General features: G+C 30.6%; 1 protein-coding gene across 5 annotated transcripts; it reads right to left on the minus strand.

Moving 5' to 3' along the window:
• LOC119678274 (sialin) lies at positions 1 to 19,362 on the minus strand. Of its 5 annotated transcripts, none has more exons than XM_038090023.1 (5): positions 19,227 to 19,362; positions 11,261 to 11,461; positions 1,414 to 1,649; positions 281 to 1,348; positions 1 to 221 (listed from the first exon to the last, which is right to left on the minus strand). In XM_038090023.1, exons 2-5 carry the CDS (start codon positions 11,370 to 11,372, stop codon positions 30 to 32), a joined length of 1,608 nt encoding a protein of 535 aa, XP_037945951.1. In that variant the 5' UTR covers positions 11,373 to 11,461; positions 19,227 to 19,362; the 3' UTR covers positions 1 to 29. The 5 variants fall into 5 exon arrangements, with proteins under 5 accessions (XP_037945951.1, XP_037945949.1, XP_037945948.1 ...); XM_038090021.1 differs by having other exon boundaries at positions 19,215 to 19,362; XM_038090020.1 differs by having other exon boundaries at positions 19,047 to 19,362.
• Between the last annotated feature and the right edge of the window lie 899 nt (positions 19,363 to 20,261).

Below are 20,261 nucleotides of genomic sequence, written 5' to 3' on the forward strand. Positions count from 1 at the left end.
TTAAGTATTTTACTTCGCTATTTTTAAAACTAGGTATTTTTGTGAATGGGTTCCACGGATTGTTTTTTAAGTATTTGACTTTCTTCCGCAGATTCACTTTCGCGAGAAGAATAATTCCACTTTTGAATCTCAGCAGTCGCATAAATTTGATAAACAACATATGTTAAAATTGCTACAACAGATGATACTGCAAAAACTGTTCGCCATTGTTCGATAGAGTTCTGTGAAAATAAAATTTTTTATTTATTCTGTTAACGCCAAAATAAATACGAAAACTTACCTCGTTTTGTACAATAATGCCCGAAACTAATGGAGACAAAAATGATGCTGACATATGGATTGTTTGACAAAAAGCTAATACCGAACCAGCTAGATTTGGGGCTATATCAACAATATTGGCCATGGCGCCTGCATACGACGCTGTTATGTAGGTAACTGCTGTAAACCACATAACTAAAAGCAGTGGAATGTTATTATTAACGTAACCAATACAGTATAGTAATATTCCAGGAACAATTTGAGAGAGAGCTGTAAAAATTTTTCTAACATTAGTTAGACTTAACCATCGATGAATTACTATTTTATCGGCTATATAGCAGAAAATCACTGATGATATGTAGGAACATATAAATGGCATTCCTGAAAGGAAACCGTTAGCCTGATAATCAAATCCTAATATATTTTTTATGAAATTTGGGCCTTCGATAATAAAAACATAGTGTATCCAAATACGACCAAACGTTGTAATTCCTATAGCCCAAGCTGGCATGGAAGTAAAAATTTTTTTCCATGGGACTTTTCTTTGGTTCGATTCCTGAATATCAAAACTTATGTTCGTTTCAATATATTCAAGTTCATTCACGGTTATGCGCGGGTGTTTCCTTGGTGTATTAAAAGCTAAGAAATACCACAAAATACACCAAATGACACCGAATGAGCCAGTCGTATAAAAGACGTAACGCCAGCCAAATTTTTCAATCAAAAAGCCACAAAGTGGATAAGTAAGTCCGATTCCAATACTAAACCCTTGGAAACTTGACATAAAACGTGCACGTTCTGATAACGGTATCCAGTATCCGACAATTGCATACATAGCAGGCCAAGTCAAGCCGGAAGCAAAACCTTGAATTGATCTCAAAACTATCACAGCAGTATAATGAATATCAGCTGCAGTTGGTATGCATAAACTACATAATGCTGTAGCAAACTGCGACCAGCCAAAAACAAGTTTTGTTCCAAAATACTGAGTAGCAACACCCCCAACAACTTGCGATAAAACATAACACCAATAAAATGAGCCGAGAATTATAGATTTTACTGTTGAAGACCACTCGTAGCTGTCATTAGGCTATAAGGCGTAATAAGCGTATTAGAATTAAAATAAAACATATTTATAAATATTATAACTCTTACATCGTAAAATTGTTTTTCAGAAACTGTTAAATTTAATATATTAGTTGATACATTAGCTGTTATATATGTTTCTGTTACATTTTGAATTGTATTCAAATCTCTATCATCGTAAGTGTGGTTTGTAGATTTCCGAATCATTGCTGTTATTGCAAAATTAATATCATTTCGCATGATAAAGGACACCAAAAATCCCGACCAAGACAAAAAATAGAGCACCAACCGCGCAGGTATTTTAGCTGCAAAAAAATATTAAACCAACATCTTTTAAGTTACATAACAACATAATTATATAAATATATATATTATATACATAACATGATATTGTATTGTAAAATTAGGTAAATGTGATATTAGCAGAGACCGTAACAATTAATAATTTTATGATAAACATCAACTAATAAGTGTTATTTCACTTTTTAAAATAAAACTAAACAAAAATAGTTAATAAATTAGTCTTATATAACGTTTACAGTCTGAGATTAACAATAGTCATTATTGCTCTGAACTACTTTAAAGCTAATTTTTATTTGTTATACCTCACGTAGATTATTACTAAAAACCAGTGTTCGTATTTGCGTACCCATGAGCGGCTGATTTCGGCTCATTCTGCTCACGGCTCATGAGCTGGCAAAAAACTCTTTTCATACGATGGCTCACGCTCACGAGCGAGCCCAAATACAGAGGTCGCGCTCACGCTCACGAGCAAGAGCCGCCATTAAGTTATAAATCGGCTCACGCTCGTGAGCAAGAGTATGAGCTACGGCTCATGAGATATGAGCCAATTATGGACTCACGCTCAAGAGCCGATTTTGTGCTCGCATAAGATTTGGCTCTTGCTCATGAGCCTGAGCTGCTCATAAGTGAGCAAATACGAACCCTTCTCAAAACAAAACAATTATTTGAGTGTTTTGGTTAAAACTTTCTTACAATTTCAGCGAGAATTATTGATTTTAATTAAATAATTATAATTATTTGATTATAACATATAATTCATTACATTAAACTTGTTATTTTTTCAACTCAAAATAAATAATTTAAAATCAGACAATAAACTTTTGATACCATATAGTAAACACATTTCTAACTCCAATTTGTAGGATTTTTCTTATAATAATTTACAATAATGTACAGAATCTTAAAAACTTAATAATTCTGTAATATAGCAAATACCGTACTGTCATTAAGAACTTCTTTTGAATGAACAGATGTCGTGCTCGTTTCTTTCTAACTAGAGAAGGTGACATATTTGAATTTGAACTTAATTACTTTAGTTCGCCATTTTACCCACCATCATTCTTAATAAAATTAAAGACGTTTTTGGAATGACATTGTCACCGACAAAGGTTGTAACAAAGTTGTTTGAGAATAATGGTAGGTCAGCAGAATAAGTTAAATATAGAGCGCACAAAGTACACTGCACTCTGGAACACCGGTTGTTACCTCAAATTTCTCCACGACTATGTCAACATATGACCTTTACGACATAGCTTATCAAAACTCTAAGCAAATATTCTTCACCTGAAAAACTTCGTGCAATGCCTTGTTCATTCTACGCAATTACTTGATTGTTAAAAGTTACTTTTTTCTGGAATACAGACTGGTGAGTTGGTTTTATTTTTTTTTGGATATTGGGGGTAAAATATTTATTGGAGTGCAAGATATTACAACTCCAGAATATTTGTGATGTCATTTTGCCAGCAACTTAATCATAATCAAGAGTTTATTGAAACTTACGTTGGTAAAAGCATCCTTCAATCCCCAAAAGCTTATTTCAAGATTGTAGCTTACATCCGCTAAAAGACGTAAGTACATTTACTTAAATATTAACAAGCTGTAGGTTTGGTTCAAAAATATATTGCAGATTTCCTTAGGGTACGAGCCTAACATCGATCATGTTTGCGAATTAATAGTTTAAATTCCATTGAAGATTTGAATTTGTTTGTTTCTTTCCATAAAGAATAATTGTTTCGTCTAGATGGTCTTTACACTTTTAGAACACCTGTAGAATTATGGTATGACTTAAATAATCGGTGGTTTTATCATGAAAGCTGTACTCAGCTGCGCCATTATGAATGGACTTGACTTAATATTCATATTAGGTTTGTTCGGGAATGCAACTAAATAAAGTAGTATATAAAAAATTGCATTATAAACAAAAAAGAATAAAAATTCAGAAGTTGCATTTATGAACATGCTATAATACTACATTTCCGATTAAACCGTTCCTTATTTTTTAGGTTTGGTGTTTGGATAAGCAGTTCAAAGGCTTAATCGATTTCATCTTTCGATTAAAAGTGGTGATGATAAGAACTTTAGAAAACATGTTATAAAAGTCGCTTATGACATTTAATATCACCAAAGTTTATTTATCACTTATGAAGGTATGATTTTTATAAAGTCACTGTTCAAAAAAAAAAACAAAGTACACATAAATATACATTTAATTCAAAAACTTCATCACGATATTTTGTTTTTGGGCCGAATATACGATATAACAGTTATACTAACCATTTTGATTTAGATAGAAATAAATGCAATATGAACAAACGAATATTTATCATGAACGCCATTACAAATAAGACCTTCGGAATTAAATAAAACTCTGCTTTTCGATATACCAAAGTGTAGCTTGTCAGTAAAAAGTTAGTTTTTCTATATAATTCAAGTTTTGGCCTATTGGTAACACTAAGCTTTTTTAATTAAAAGTGTGGCATTCGTTAGCACTTCGCTCTAAAATTATGCAGCGTGATCTATCGATAGCATTTGGTTTTAAGATCACACAGTATGGTCTATTGGTAGCACTCAGTTATTAAATATACTAAGTTTTCCCATCGGTAGCACCTAATTTATTTTTAAATTGACGAAGTCTTTCAGAGGATACGGATAAAATCACCGACACTTTCACTTGGGATTCTTATGGGTATATTAATGAAATTTTTCTTAAAAACCACCGACTAAAGACTCATAGATAACTAATATAGTTTCTTACCGTAGAAGGTGTACGCTATATATACTTATATACTTATACTTATTTCTTTTGAGATAATGTATTGTGCTGGATAGATGTTTCTTGAATTTATAGTGCTGACAGAGCTGGTGGTTCTTTTTATAGATATAAAAAATGCTTATAGAAGGTGTATTCCTTTAAACTTCTAACCGATAATATTGTGCTTTTTTGTTTGTATTTAGATTCTTATCAGCTTACAGACCCGAACAATTAAACGCATTTATTTAAAAATGTTGGCAAATATTTCGTTCGTTATTTAAGAACTTCATCAGTGCTATATAATAACAAACATTAATTTAAATATAAAATACTAACATCAAAATATATGTTATATACCTTATTTTTTATAAAATGCAGTAATTTTTTGTTCCACAATAGTCATTAGCAATAAAAATTGAATTAACAAATTAAAATAAAAAATTAAAACAATTAAAATTCACACATTCAAACTTAATACACAATTTTTTTTGGACATAAATAACTAGTATAACATAACTAAAAAATTTAATAACATTACGCCAAAAATAATAATAATAACAAACATTCTCTTTTTTATCTCTTATTACTCAATCAGTAGAAACCCAACAGCTGACTTTTATTTTCTTTTATCTCTTATTTTTGATTAACTTGTATTTATCCAATAAATTAGAGTAAAGTGTGCTAAAATTATCCGTGTCTCTCTTGTAGTTTACCACCTGTTCATTATTTAATATGATGTGAATAACTTCATTCATTAATCTTTTATGATAATTATTTTCAATTTCCAGAATTATTATTTCATCAAAGTTAAAACTATGTCCTTTAGAAATAGAATGTTCAGAAAGAGCTGTTTTTTCCCATCATCTTTACGTTTACACGTACTTTTGTGTTCACCAACTCTTTTTGCCAATCTTTGTTTGGTTGTTCCTATATAAGCTCCATTGCAATCATTACAATTGATCTTATAAATAAGATTTGACAAATTTTCTTTCTTTTCTTTGTCTTATTTAAACAGACGATAAACTACATCATATCAATATTGTGCTTTACTGTTTCATCCTGCCACGTTAATTAAATTGCACAAAATAAGAGGTAGATTTTCCTGAACTGGAACAACTTTTCTATGATTTTAATAAACATATTTACTGTGTTGTTGAGAACTTGAATGCCCATGTAGTAGATAAACAAGTACTGGATGGTGATTTAGTATTTGATTTCCCACTTGTTGCCGTGAGAAGAGTATCAAAAAAATGTGAATCTCGACACCAGGGAAAGAGAACTTGTGAGCTCATTGGAGAATATCAGAGGTGTTATAATTAACGGCAGCTGTTGAGATGATAAGGATGGTAAATTTACATATATAAAATAGCATAAAATGGATCCACGGTTATTGATTTTTGTTTCTATTCATTTTATTTACGTACATATATACAGGGATGCTGACGAAAATTGCAACAAAGTAAAACGCTCTATTTTATTTATTTTTGTTAAATTTAATGAAAAGTAAATGAAAATATGCGAAAAGAACTTTAAATTTTTAAGTTAATTTACATTGGTTTAATATAGCTTTATCTAGCATGAATTATGACCTTCATACGGTCAATGAAGCTATCGCACGCTGCCCGCTAATGGTTTTACGGTATTTTGGCCTATTCTTGGCTTATCGCTTGGTTCAGGCGATCGACATTTTGATATTTTACTTTCCTAACCTTACTTTATAAAACACCCCAGACCGATAAATCTTAAAGATTTATAACAGGTGAGCACGGTGGCCATTGTGTTCATGGAATTAAGCACAAAACGTTGTTTTTCAGTCATTGTTGATCGACTTTCAGCACCTTTGTGCGAAGGTGCTGAATTCTGTTGGAATGTCCAACGCCTGTGACCCCAATACTTATCTTCCTAGAACTTTAGTGCTTCCTCTATAATAATTTCAGATAGATTTGGATGTTTATTTTTACCCCACGGTCGATGGACACGAGCGAGAGCGACTATCGGCCGTTACGGCTGCCAGCAACATCACCATCAGTGGCGCCTGCTGACAAGTAAACTCGATCATTTTGCTTGTTTACGATCTCCGCAATTACGAATGGTGACTCAACAAAAATAATCTAATTTGGTAACCGACCAAACGAACCAATACTTTGGCTCTTTCGACTATTACTTTTTTGTTCATCGGTGAGATCGTGCACTTTGTTTAACTTCAATGGCTTTAGTCCGGCCACATTTTTCAAAATGTGTTGCATCCTTTCACGTGACACGTTCAGCTCCTTTGCGATTTGATTGCAGCTACGGTGTGGGTTTCGCTCAATTCGTTTCTTAATTTTACGAATAACTTCTGGTTTTTTCTGTTTTTGTTTTGTTCCAATTCCTGAGCGTCAGGCAAAGCTACCAGTATCACAGTATCGAGCTATGGTACAAGACGCAAATAATTTGTTCACATTTAGGTGTTGTGTCCTACTTATCTTGCCGATTCTTCAGAGTAAAATATAAAGGTGCGTACTCAACACTTGAACCAATTGAAGCCGGAGTACCGCAGGGAAGTATACTTGGCCCAATTCTGTACCTAATTTACACAGCCGACCTGCAAGTCTCACCAGAAAGTGTTATTGCCACGTTTGCAGATGATACAGCGATCCTTACCACTGGAAACACAATAAACGAATCAACAGAAGCAACGCAGCGTTCCATTGATCAAATTATTAGTTGGACTAAAAAATGGAAAATTGAGCTCAACCAAACGAAAACCGTCCATGTAAACTTCACAAACAAAAAAATTGAATATTTGCCGATAAATATGTGCAGTGCTCAAATACCATACTCAAACACAGCTAAATACCTTGGCATGAACTTAGATGCTAAGTTGAAATGGAAAGAACATATAAAGAAAAAACGAGTTGAATTAGAATCCAAATACAAAAATTTATATTGGCTTCTTGGGAACAAATCACCCGTCTCTCTAAACAATAAATTAATGGTATACAAGCAAGTCTTAGCTCCGGTGTGGACGTATGGAATCCAGTTATGGGGTTGTGCACCAAAATCCACTATTCAAATCATTCAAAACTTTCAAAACAAAGTTTTAAGAAACTTAGTCAACGCTCCGTGGTTTATTAGGAATACTGACCTCCATCGGGACTTGAAGATCGAATCTGTGGCTGCAGTAATCCAGAAGTTCGCGGTAAAGCACCAAAAACGATTACAACAGCATCCAAACGAAACAGTCAACCATCTGTCTAATACATCTGGCCTGCTGAGAAGACTTAAACGAACAAAGCCTTCAGATCTACTCCCGAATTAGTAGACTAATAATAATTTAGATTACTACTATTAACACTAAGTCTTTGACAACTTCACAATTCTAATAAGTATACTGAAATGTAACAAAACTGCTTGATAGTTCTTGCATGAACTAGTCGTAGTCAAATGAAACATGTATTTATATTATTGTACATATTGTGTTTCAAATAATAAACAAAACAAACATTTAGGTGTTGTAGGGCTCGAACGATAGCCACTTGTGTTTTGCCAGCCAATATAAAGCAATCAAACTATCACGTTTGAACTCTTTCATAAAAGTCGAAAAATCTTCGTACACTTATAAACAAAACAATGAACTGTCAACTGAATAATTTTTGAGCTTTTTGTCATCGGTGAGAAAATTGTTGCAATTTCCATCAGCAACTCCGTATATGCTCTTTTCAAGTTCTTTGTAAATCATATTCCAATCACATGCCGCTCGTTATTGAGTTCCGTTTTCCCTCAAATGTGGAAGTAATTGCAAATAACGTGCGAATTCCGAAAAAATTACATTGAAAGGAAGCTTATGCAATTATATACAGGGAACTACTTGTTCTGATTAGTAGTAGTAGTGGCTTTATTTTTTTACTTCATTTTAAAGTTATTATATTACATCGAAATTATATAATAATTATAATATATATAATTATAATAAATATACATAAAGCTTACAGCTATGGCATTTTAGCCGTCTGCCGACTTGTTCTGATTATATAAATTCTAATATGCAAATTTATCCTAATTTAGACGTTTTCGAAGTATCGGATGGACAGTTCTCAAACAAGCATTTTAAACCAAAAAAATTCATTGTTTGACAACTATTGTCAAGAATTAGGAAGGAAGTTTTATTTCCTTAATTTAGTTAGAAAATAGAATATTGAAAGCTATCGTTCTTTTTACTTAGCACCCATATCTCGTTATGCAAACCTTTGCCGCAATAAAAAAACTTCAATTGAAATCAAATAATATTGAAGCATTAAATACTATTAAACGCGTTTATAATTGGTGGTAGCTTGCGAAAAATTTGAAAATAAAACCTCTTAAAGTAGTTACTTTCTACAATGTGAAATTTCATGTGAAAATATGAAAACGAATACCAAGACAGATTTCACAGATACAACGCAACGGTCGATAACATTCTCAATTTGACCTCTATAATACACTTAAATCTAAAGAACGATAAGAAAACAACATATGCCTACTTTGGGTTTGTGTCACAAGTTTTTGATTACAGTAATGAAATTATACTCGAACACCAGCAGTTGCGTAAGGTACGGTAATCTTATGTCTTTTTCAGCCCGATTTTGTTTTCCTTATACATAAACAATCTGCATGACGCTATAACGGGTGGAGTACATATCAACTAAAATTATATAAAAGTACTTTTGTATGCTAATGATGTGATTGTGCTTACGGACTCACCTGAAGTATTGCAAAGTATGATAGATGATATGTTTAGGTATTGTTTACAGTGAGGTCTCATCGCTAATCCATATAAATCTAAGATTATGATTTTTAGAAAAGGTCCTAATTCATTGAAAATTCGGGGAAAAAGCAGGTAAAAATAATTAAGGAATATAAATCTCTTGGAATATTAATTATCTGTAACCTCTCTGTATAAAACTATGCATAATTTTTATTACAAAAACACTCAGCACATATCGAGCATACTTTTTAAAAGTAGATGCGGTGTTTAACAGAGAATTTAATATATTTGAGAGAGAGTCAGAGAACATAGACGTATTTTTTTTCATAAAGCACTTCAGTCTGAAGATGTAGTTAAGCTCTTGTTGAATGGTAGCAATACTAATAACCTGTACAAACTTATAAGAGTTTTATATTACAAAAGAGTAATTTTTGAAGAATTTTTATAAAAAATAATGTTAATAATATACATCACTTTTTCGTTTGAGAATCTGACACACAACAAATATGTTATTGTCAATTTGGATTTTAAGTAAAATTGTATAATTTTTTGTAATTGTAGTGTCATATTTTTTGAACCAACAATAAATAATAATAATAATAATCGAGAAATAAATGAATACAGCAAATCTTCAATAAAATGTGATAACTTATAGGAATATTTTTGATATTCGCAGATAAAAATTATTCCCATCAATTGTAATTTTCATTGACAGCCAAGAGGCTATCAAAACACGTCAATATTTTAGCAATCAGAACTAGTATTAGAATATAGGGCAGACATAAGCTAACTCAATCGAATGGTGAACTTTATTTTCATGTGAGTTTTCTTTCATTGAACGAAACGGAAAAAAAGATAATCGTTTTCAATTAAAAATAAATGAAAGTAATTAACAATTTTAATTTAATAAAACCAGGTACAGGGCAACTATTAACTAGGAATGAAACCATATTGCCTGTCAGGTTCTTTCAGGTCACTGGTAGGAACCCACCAGTCAGGCTCTACGAAGACTCCTCAAAGTACCATGGTAGATCCGCACGAATGCCATGCTAAGAGACCTTAGAATAGATTAACAATTTTTATTTAATAAAACCAGGTACAAGGCAACTATTAACTAGGAATGAAACCATATTGCCTATCAGGTTCTTTCAGGTCACTGGTAGGACCCCACCAGTCAGGCTCTACGGAGATTCCTCAAAGTACCATGGTAGATCCGCACGAATGCCATGCTAAGAGACCTTAGAATAGAACCGGTCAAAAAATACATAACAGACAGAGCCCTGAAGCTTATGCGAAAACCGATAGGCTAAAACCCTACTTAGCACTATCTAATCTCAAAGTAATCACTAACCGTACGCAGCGGTAAGTAGATCTTAGATCAGTCATTGACTAATCACGAACCTTGGCAGAAATACACAAATTAGTCAGTGAGATGGGTGGGACTCTGCAGAAACCCCCCAGCTATCAAAGAGTAAAAGTGCCTAGCTGCACTAACTCAGAAAAGTTGCTTTGCTGATAAGATAAAGTAAAGATGTTAGCTTTAGCTATGCTTTAACTATTTAGCTATGAAGTTTATATAAGCTTCAAACAGAGTTTTGAATCTATTTTGAGGTTTTCATATACATTTTCTCAACGAGCCTAGAAACCAGTCGTGCTGATTTCCCTGTTTAATAATTCATTAGCAAATATTACCTGAGTAAATCTTGGATTTTCTTTAATATTGAACTTCACAGAGCAGCACAAATGAAATCACTTAGAGACGATCACAAGCGATAGTGCATATTTCCACAGGCTTAAGGCTACTCTGAACTCCGTAAAGAATGGCAACCAGAATCTTTTACTACGATAACTGTGGAATTTGCACCCTTCGTAAGACATAAAGATTATCGACATTACTATTTCGGATCTGTTGATGTTAACTTGATTACATTATCACCGCCAAAATTATAAAATTGAACTGTACGTCACCACATTTGTTTATACGTACTGGTTACCATTTTGATTATAATATACTTAAATTACGTTTTGCTATAAGATTCAGTGAGCTTAAAACCACATAAATAAAATACAATAAATTCACATACATAATGAACAAATTATACCTTACTGAATAGAATATGAATTTTAAAACTTACCACCAATTATATTACAAAGGTGCAGGTACCGACATCTTGGATTGATTACTGCATCTTCAGTTGTAGAGTAAGACACTTTGGATGAACGTTTTTCTTCATGTGAAGTGTACATTGTTACAAATTTAACAATTGCTCTCGTATCTGAATTCGTACATGCAGATCAGTGAAAGGACGGAGTATGTAAAGAAATTTTTTCCAAAACTGAAAAAAAAAATTCACACTTAAATTAATGTAACGTTTATCCCAGATCCATAATGTAATATAAGTATATTTATAGTAATTCTAATAATTCAAAAAATTTATCGATCATACAAATAACATACACTTAAAAGATAATTCTTCAGTCTAAAAATCGAACAAGAATCTATAACTATAATGAATCTAATTAAAAAAACAATACTCTTTGCTCAGTGTGAATAGACTAATTCAATTTCAGTATGTTTTGGTTTTGAAAGTATATTTCTTTTGAAAAATTTTCTTAGTGATATATATTACATACATGAAAAAATGAAGAAAAAATTTTATACAAACGTTTTCAGGTTTCAGGTGAAACAAATTAAAAAATTGAATGTATTTTATGCATAAACAAACTACAATGGTGCTAAATTTACTAAATAAACCCATTTTAGCTTGTAGTTGTAATATCGACTAAGTATTTGAACATTTAAACCCCAGCTCTTTAATTATAAAGAATACAAGCTGCTGTTTTGTGTAATTTCAGTTTATTGATTATAACCGTATTCTATTTATACAAAATCAATCTTGTCGAGATACAAGTGATATATTAACTGCTATAATTTGGTCAGTAGGTATCAGAATTCATATTTGCGCACCATGAGCGACTCTTTTCGGCTCATTCTGCTCACAGGTCATGAGCAGGCAAGAAACTCTTTTCATATGACGGCTCACGCGAGCGAACCCAATTGCAAAGCTCACGCTCATGAGCAAGAGTCGCCATTAAGTTATAAATTGGTTCACGCTCATGAGCAAGAGTCCGAGCTGAGACTCACGAGACTTCATGCACTGCTTACTAGAAAGTGGTGCATGCCAGAAAATGAAAAATATATGGTATTGTTGTTGTCTTCAATATTTATTTGAATTTTGTGCGTTTACTTAATTATTTTAATCATTTTATATTAATTCAAGAGTTTTAAACTATATTATATAGTGCTTCGTATTGCAAAGTATTTCAAAGTTTTACATGAATGTAATGAAACAATTTGCTTACAATGCGAAAAACAATGTATTATTTCATTACATTGTTCTAAAATAAATAGTAATAAGCTAAGTTAATTTTAAATTACGTTACGTATATAAAAATAAATAAAACAAACTAATCAAAAATAAATCGTTTTTTTATTGAACAGTTGAGCTCTCGGCTCGTGAGGCCTCATGAGCAGCTCTTCAATATGAGCAAACTGAATACTCACGCTGATGAGCAGCTCTTCAATATGAGCCACTTTTGAGCTCACGTAATAACTGGCTCTTGCTCATGAACCTAAGCTGTTAATGAGTAAGCAAATACGAACCCTGGAAGGTTTTGGTGAAATTGGTTAATGCCAGAGGCGAGGCGTCGAATAGTTCAGAGTGTTCACTGAACACCTTAACAAAGCTTCCTTTTTAGATCTTTTTTTTATTAGGTAAATAATCTCGCTATTTTGCTATTTAACATCTTTTATAATAGCTTTTCCAAACATATTAACATAAACACAAAACGTATAATACAAACAAAACCACACATACATATGTTAGTTACACCCAACATTACTTATAATTAATAAAATAGAAATAATTTACTTCAAATAAATTCCTCTTAAAATATACTAAGGTTCAGAATAAACAATGCTTACAAAGCATGCCAATGAAATAACATTCACATTGGGACTATGTTCAGTATTGAATAAACACAAAACATACAAACAAATATAAAAATAAAAGAGAAAACAAGCCGATCAAAATATGTACGTAAAATAACCATAACTCTTAAATTAATGCGTGCAAGCGGTACAATAAAAAAAGTGAACCTCCAATGTTATGCAAAGTAAATACACAAGAGAAAAGGAAAGACTGAACGAAAATCGCTTTACATTTGACAAGAGGTTCAATCGATTAAACTGAACCATAAGTTCATACAAAGCGTGCAAATACAATCAAAGTCACGGTTGCCGTTTTATATGAGCAAATGGTTCAAAGTAAAAGAGTAAATGAATGCATGAGAGTTTCTTACTCTTGTGTAGAGGTTGGAAATAAACCAAAAACAAAGTCATTATTGCACTTTTATACTAGCAAATAGTAAAAGTAAAGAAAAAAATTAAAGAAATTTGAAGTGAAAAATAATATTTAGAAATGGATAAATGTGTGATTAAAGATTTGATTCAAATATCTTTTTTTAAACAATCTTCTGAAAAAATGGTTTTAATTCATAAAACGAATAGACCACCTCCAGATATGAAGAATTTGGTACCTGTTGTAAAAATATCGAAATCTGTGATAAGTCGCCGTTTTCCTACAGCTGTTTACCATAAAAACCAGTGGATCACAGGCTGCGAACATTGACATAAATTGTTTTGTTGGTCTTGTACGCTATTTGCTTGTGGAAAGGACAAAACTCAGGAGTAGGTAGAATACGTTATAGTTGAAATTCAGTTTTGATCAAATTGTGAACACCTTGTCAAAAAGCTGACGCCTCGCTACTGGTTAATGCATTTTATATGTGAATAAAATAACACATAATTTAGCACAAATAAAAATAAAAGAAATCATTTATTTAGGTAACTTGATTGACATCGCTGCAATATTGTAGTCTGCATTGCGCTAACGGGATATTGGTTTAGGAGTTATGTCGACATCATTAGAAAGTGTTTTAGTCTGAAGTATTGATTAAACTTTTCACATGATAAATGCAAGTTGAATATTGTTGAAAGGCTCAATGCAATATAGTTGACCATATGATGGTCAATGATAAATACATGTACATATTTTTTTGAGTAGATTGCTGATCTTGTCTTTTAACGTTAATTGCAAACTAGTGAGCAGTTCAAAATTAGTTTTGAAGTATTTGAAGATTATTCTTTTAAATTTTAATACATTAAATTAATTGAGCAACTTAATGTATCCAAAGCTGGTAAAGGAGCTACATATTATATATGAGACTGAACCAGTTTCCGTATCAATGAATTAAGATAAAGTCATTTCAGAAGATAAGATATTATTTTTAGTATTGTATTGTTAGTATTCCTAAATCCATCTGCATAAACTGTTTCGGTTATGGTTATGTTGTTATTTTGGATGTGGCAAACATGATATTAATCCATTTGGTACTTGGAAATATTGGTATGAAGAATATTTTATCAGTCAAGTCCTATATATTACAACTTTGTGAAATTTTATTGTTGAAAAATTGAATTTCACACACAAACACACGATAATATTAAATGATCTTTTGGAATTACATACACTACATCATCGAGGTGTATATGTAATTACCCAAATTCTTTGCTGAATTTAATACATTGATCCCGATGTTAACTTACTATCAGGATATTAGTTTTTGGTTGTATAGCCACAAGATTACTATTCATGTTTGAGGGACTTGATTTAGTGAAAAATATGTTTACCATTTAATGATGAAATGTTTTTAGATTATGCCAGAAAACACGTTCATAAATTTTAATCAAATCAACACATTTCAAAGGCAAACACACCAATATTCACAATTGTCCCTTGGTAGTGAAAATTTCTGCTGCAAGTAGATCTGGCGTAAGTATTTGTAAATTTATTGTTTTATAATTAATATCTAAATATGTATCGTCTAAATATGTATCAATTCTATCTGAATGTGTAGCCAATTTGTCACTATTATATAAAGTAATACAGCAAGAACTATAAATTTTTATAACAGCCATAACTTGGCAGTCTATCTAAACTTTATTTAGGTTATTGACCATCATTTCATATCAAATTATTTATCTATTCGATTTTGTTTAATTATGTTGGTTGTCAATTCGATTACTGAAAATCGATTTTTAAGTAGTTTTCGGAGAATATTTTTTTTTTCACTTAACACTTTGTATCACTTTTTTACAAATTTATATATTTCATTATCAGAATTCAAGACTCCAAATAAAGTGAGTATCAAATTAGCTACTATATTCAATGCTCTTCATGGATTTCCACTTGACGACAGAAGATTTATTTTTTGTAATTGATTACAAGCAATTTTGAAGTTTTTAATAAGTACATTGCAGAAAAAATCTGCTGTCCGATATAAGCACAATTCACTCGAATTCCGTTTGCCAAGATGTTAAGTTATAGTAAAGGATAATTTTCCGAATTATAGTCAAGACATTTGAATTGGTGATGCAATTATCAGTAAAACAAATAATAGCGAATTAGTATTGTAATAAAACAGATTTTACTGATTGATTATTTTTGAGATTACTTCGTTGGTGAGTATCAGTGCGAATCCATGGATTGGCGACTTTAACACTTCTGACGATATTTTTCCTTCAACGACTTGAACCATGCCGCCATCATATTTGTGTAATTTATAAGTTCGACCAAAGAGCCATTGAAATAATAGATATTGTCTTCTTTTTTAACAACCAATGTAACTTCCTTCATATATGTTGATACTTGCTTCCAAAAATTGTGTTTTAATTTTGACCAATTCTTTATCTACGTTTTATTGATGACATGTTTACTGAAACATTTTTCCATATTCGAAAGTGGTTGCAGAAATAGATAATGAAATTGGCTGAAACTGTATTTTTGCAATTTCTTGATGTCTAAACCATTCTAGGTTTCAAACTCTTCACTGATTTATAAGAAGTTCAATACTTTACAAGGCATAGCTGCTTATAATCAAGTAAACTTAGAAGTATAGTTCTACAGAGAGAGTAATTTTGATGGCAGTAAAATGCGGAACAAAACTGCCTCAAAGCAACAATATGTGCTGGAGACAATCCTTGGTGGCAGCAAAAATTATCTCAAAAGATTACCTAAACTGAACTACACCAGTATCGCCAAGCACAAATGGTCCACCTGGGGGAGACCACTGATGATGAGTATTTGGCAATACTCGAAACTATGTAAGGTCATCCAAAAATTTAATTAATTAAAATAATATAAAAAAGAATTTTTGTTTTTGTAGTTTAATCCTAAAAAATAGCATTACTGTTCTCATGAATTCGGCTTTCGGAGCGCTATTAAGCGGTTCATTTTTTTACTCAATGATCTATTGATTGTAAAATTGTTGTAGACAAGTTTAATCGCGTTCCCAGTGATGATGTTCTTCAAAAATCTATCATTTCCTTAAAAAGTAAATCACAAATGTAAAGCCAATGATTCAAATTCCTTTTCGTAAGAACATAAGGAAACCGTATGTCGTGCTTTAATAAAAAGCCTTGACATTTTAATGTTAATGATCGATCAAATTCCATAAATTATAGATCTCTCAGAGATCTCACGAGCTATTTTCTTCTAGTTTGTATCAATTAACGTCTTATTATTATGTTCATCAGCTTTAACTCGTCTTTCGGAACATAGCGCAGCTTTCACATCCAAATTGACTGATCGAAGTTTTGCAAACCATTCTTGTTACCGGCATTCTGTCAATACATCTTCTCTATACACGTCACACAAAATTTTATTTTTGATTTTCTTTATTCTTCTTGATTTTTTTAATAGTTGTAACTCATTACATTATTGCAAATAAGTGCATTTTATATAATTTTTTAAAAATCGAATTGTCAAAGTATTATTAAAATTAATATATAAAATTAAAAACTAATTGGATTATTACTGTGGTCCTGAGAACGAAGACAATTCAAGCCATTTTTAACAAGAACACTATATAAAGCAAAAAGCGAAGTAATATCTGAGTTCGTTTATTTAAAAACTGATTTTCATTTTTCTTCGAACTGCTATTGTTTTAAGATCATTGAAGTTTTATGCAAATTACTGACTCTAGTCTCTTTCAGCCCAAAATTGTGCAATGAATTTTACCTGCACAATTCGTTCTACGTTGGACATCTACTTGTTTTCGTTATTCTTGTCCAAGGTAAATAAAAACTATGATATGTTATTTTCACACAGCGAGAGAATACCGGAACTTTAGCAGAAGTAAAATATTTTCATATTTTTAATATCAATTAAAATATTTGTTGGAGACTGAGCAGATCAATGAGGAGTTAAACACAAATTGTAGTAAAATATAGATAATACTAGGTATTAACAAGTGAATAGTCCTCCACTCGACATTTAAAAGTATCAGCAATAAGAAGAAATAGAAAGTATGGAATCTTGCGCCTGTTTGTTAATGTATAATAATTTTATACATCTGGGCGCAGTTGTCAATGTCAGTTTCAGAATTAACCCATTGCAGTTTTTAAAAAACCGTTATTTTTCTTTCTATTTATATGTATGTTTCATTCAGAAATATGTATATGTTGATTGGTTGTTTGATATGTAATTGTCAGTTTTCGAAATCGATTTTAGATTAAAGTCGATATATTTAATTACATCAATATTAATGTAAAATAATTTAGGTTATTTCTGTTTTTTTTTATTTGTAACAACAGTTAACTAATTAAACCAATACAAAACAATAATAATAACTTTGTTCATAATGATTTGACTAATCAATTACCAAAGGCTGTAATGCCAAAATTAAGTAAAATTAAATATTTTTTAAATAATTTATCAGAATAAAAATTTTAATTCTAAAATAAAGGTTTCGCTGATATACGATATCTGTTCGATATGCGTTATATCCGAATACGAATTAGAACTTTTTAAACGGAAAATTATCATCCAAAGATATCATATTTAATAAAGCATATATATATATTTATATACAGAGATAAAACGTGAATAAAACTCGTTATCTAATTTGTTCAATAACAAATTTTGTTTTTTATATTTCCTTATTTATAAAAAAGTTATAGTTGTATAATATTTAGCGTTATATAATTAGTTGTTTTGAAAGTGACTGATCCATATATAAATGCTGCAACCATATCAATGCAGCAACTAAAAAACTATTGTCTGAACGTAACGTTGTGTGTATCATCACATTAATGATGTTGTGAAATTGTATTGAATATACAATTAAATTGTAAACAGAATACAATAAATTGGTATTAGTTTCCAGTTAATTGTTGTACTTTAAAAATGTGACATGTGGTTTTTTAATTCTATATTTATGCAATTAAATATTCATATGAACACATATATATGTATGAGTAAATGTACGTACAATTAATATTAGATATGTGAATGGAATAATTACTTGTTTTGAACAATCTAAATAAATACAAAGCGACAATTTAACACTGCTTATGCAACGAAGGCTATAATATCATTTAAATACAAATACGTATAAATATATATTAGCATTTCCAATTTCTATTATATTTGAAAAAAGTAGATTTTACAAGGACTGACCAGCTATGTTCATGAACTTAGAATATAGCAATCTACTCCGGTGATATGCGACGACCATTCATTTTTTTCTATTATTTTGAAATTAAAAAATAACAATCAATATAAATCTGTCTGAGCTTATAGAATAATTTGGCTGTTCATAGAAAAATATGTATGTTAATATATTCACATCGCATTACACTTACAAGTGATTTAATGTTTTCAAAAAATTTATAGGTAATGAATTGCTATTTCTGCAATACTAGGCAATAAGAAACTATCCCCTTAGTTTAATTTTTAATTCATAATAAACTGTAATTAATGTTTGATATATTCCGGTTGAGTTTGGTACCAAACTTACAAGAGAGCTCTCAAATTACATCTTTTGCCAATTATTTCACATTTTGGGATATCTCTTCAATTTAATTTTAATTAAATATATAACAGATGATTACTATATATTTCCATTATTTTATTATAAAGGTTTTTATGCTTTTAAACATAACACAGCGATGTTTTGTAGTCATACTTCTAGTTATACCAACAAATATTTTTCATGTTTAAGTCGTTGATACTTCTCGTACTTCAATCTTTCGAAACTTTTAATTATTATTATTGATAAGATAAAACAAAATCAGTTTTAGACACACTACTCTTGCTTTCAATAACACAACAAAGTGAAGGCGCATGTTAAAAATTAAAGCAAGCATACATTGGGCAGAAGCTTCAAAACTCTAATGTTGCCACATGACATTTTAACATATCTGTTATCATAGAACACTTCTTAAAGGAACGACATTCTTCGTAAATTTAAGCTTAATCATACTGTCATATCATATTCCCACCGCAATTAAATGAACTTATATTAATGAAATTAAGATGTGTTCGTTTCATTAAAAAAAGTTGATTTGGTATATTTGAAAGTTTGAGGAAAGCTTTTGTTTGTTTAATTTTCAATTGTCAGCAGATGATATATTGTTGTGCATTATTAACACTAATTGTTATTTAATTGATCATGGAAAAAGCGAAAAATGCAAAAAAATTTGGATATAATGTTTAAAAAATTGTTCATCACATCAAAAAAGCAAGACGTACATATGGAAAATTGGATTTATAAGTGTATTAAAAAATAATCGAATGATTATTGAAAAAAGCACTTTACATTACTTTCCGCAATTTCGGGATAATGCTGATTTCATGTTAGTATGGGTAGTGAATGTGATTAGATAATGTGTAATATTTAAAATCTTTAAAAAGAAAGTGTAAAAAAAACAAACACTTTACAAAATACTTTCCTTGTTTATTCATATTTTTTTCATATGTCAAATAAATCAAATTTCGATAACTTCTCTTGTGGGAAATATATTTTCCAATATGGTATTTGACATATCCCTTTATTAAATCTTAACTAATTTAAAAAGCACAAAAATTCTTTGTTTGCCTAATCATCTTCATTATAACTATGTTCAAAAACATCTTAATTTCCCAAAAATCTTTATATCGTCCTTATTTCAGTGAAATTAATTTACTGAATTTTTTACATATAAAATTTAGTTTTAAGGTCAGAACGAAACTA

Source organism: Teleopsis dalmanni, chromosome 2, assembly GCF_002237135.1.
Source record: "Teleopsis dalmanni isolate 2A chromosome 2, ASM223713v2, whole genome shotgun sequence".
NCBI lineage: Eukaryota > Metazoa > Arthropoda > Insecta > Diptera > Diopsidae > Teleopsis > Teleopsis dalmanni.

What these genes read in the sequence shown, in the direction of transcription:
- LOC119678274 (XM_038090023.1), bottom strand. Translation starts at nt 11,372, where the DNA reads ATGTACACTTCACATGAAGAAAAACGTTCATCCAAAGTGTCTTACTCT. An exon ending in CCTTTGTAATATAATTGGTG is followed by an intron (nt 1,650 to 11,260) that starts GTAAGTTTTAAA and finishes ATTTTTTTGCAG; the next exon opens with CTAAAATACCTGCGCGGTTG. An exon ending in GCATTATTGTACAAAACGAG is followed by an intron (nt 222 to 280) that starts GTAAGTTTTCGT and finishes TTATTTTCACAG; the next exon opens with AACTCTATCGAACAATGGCG.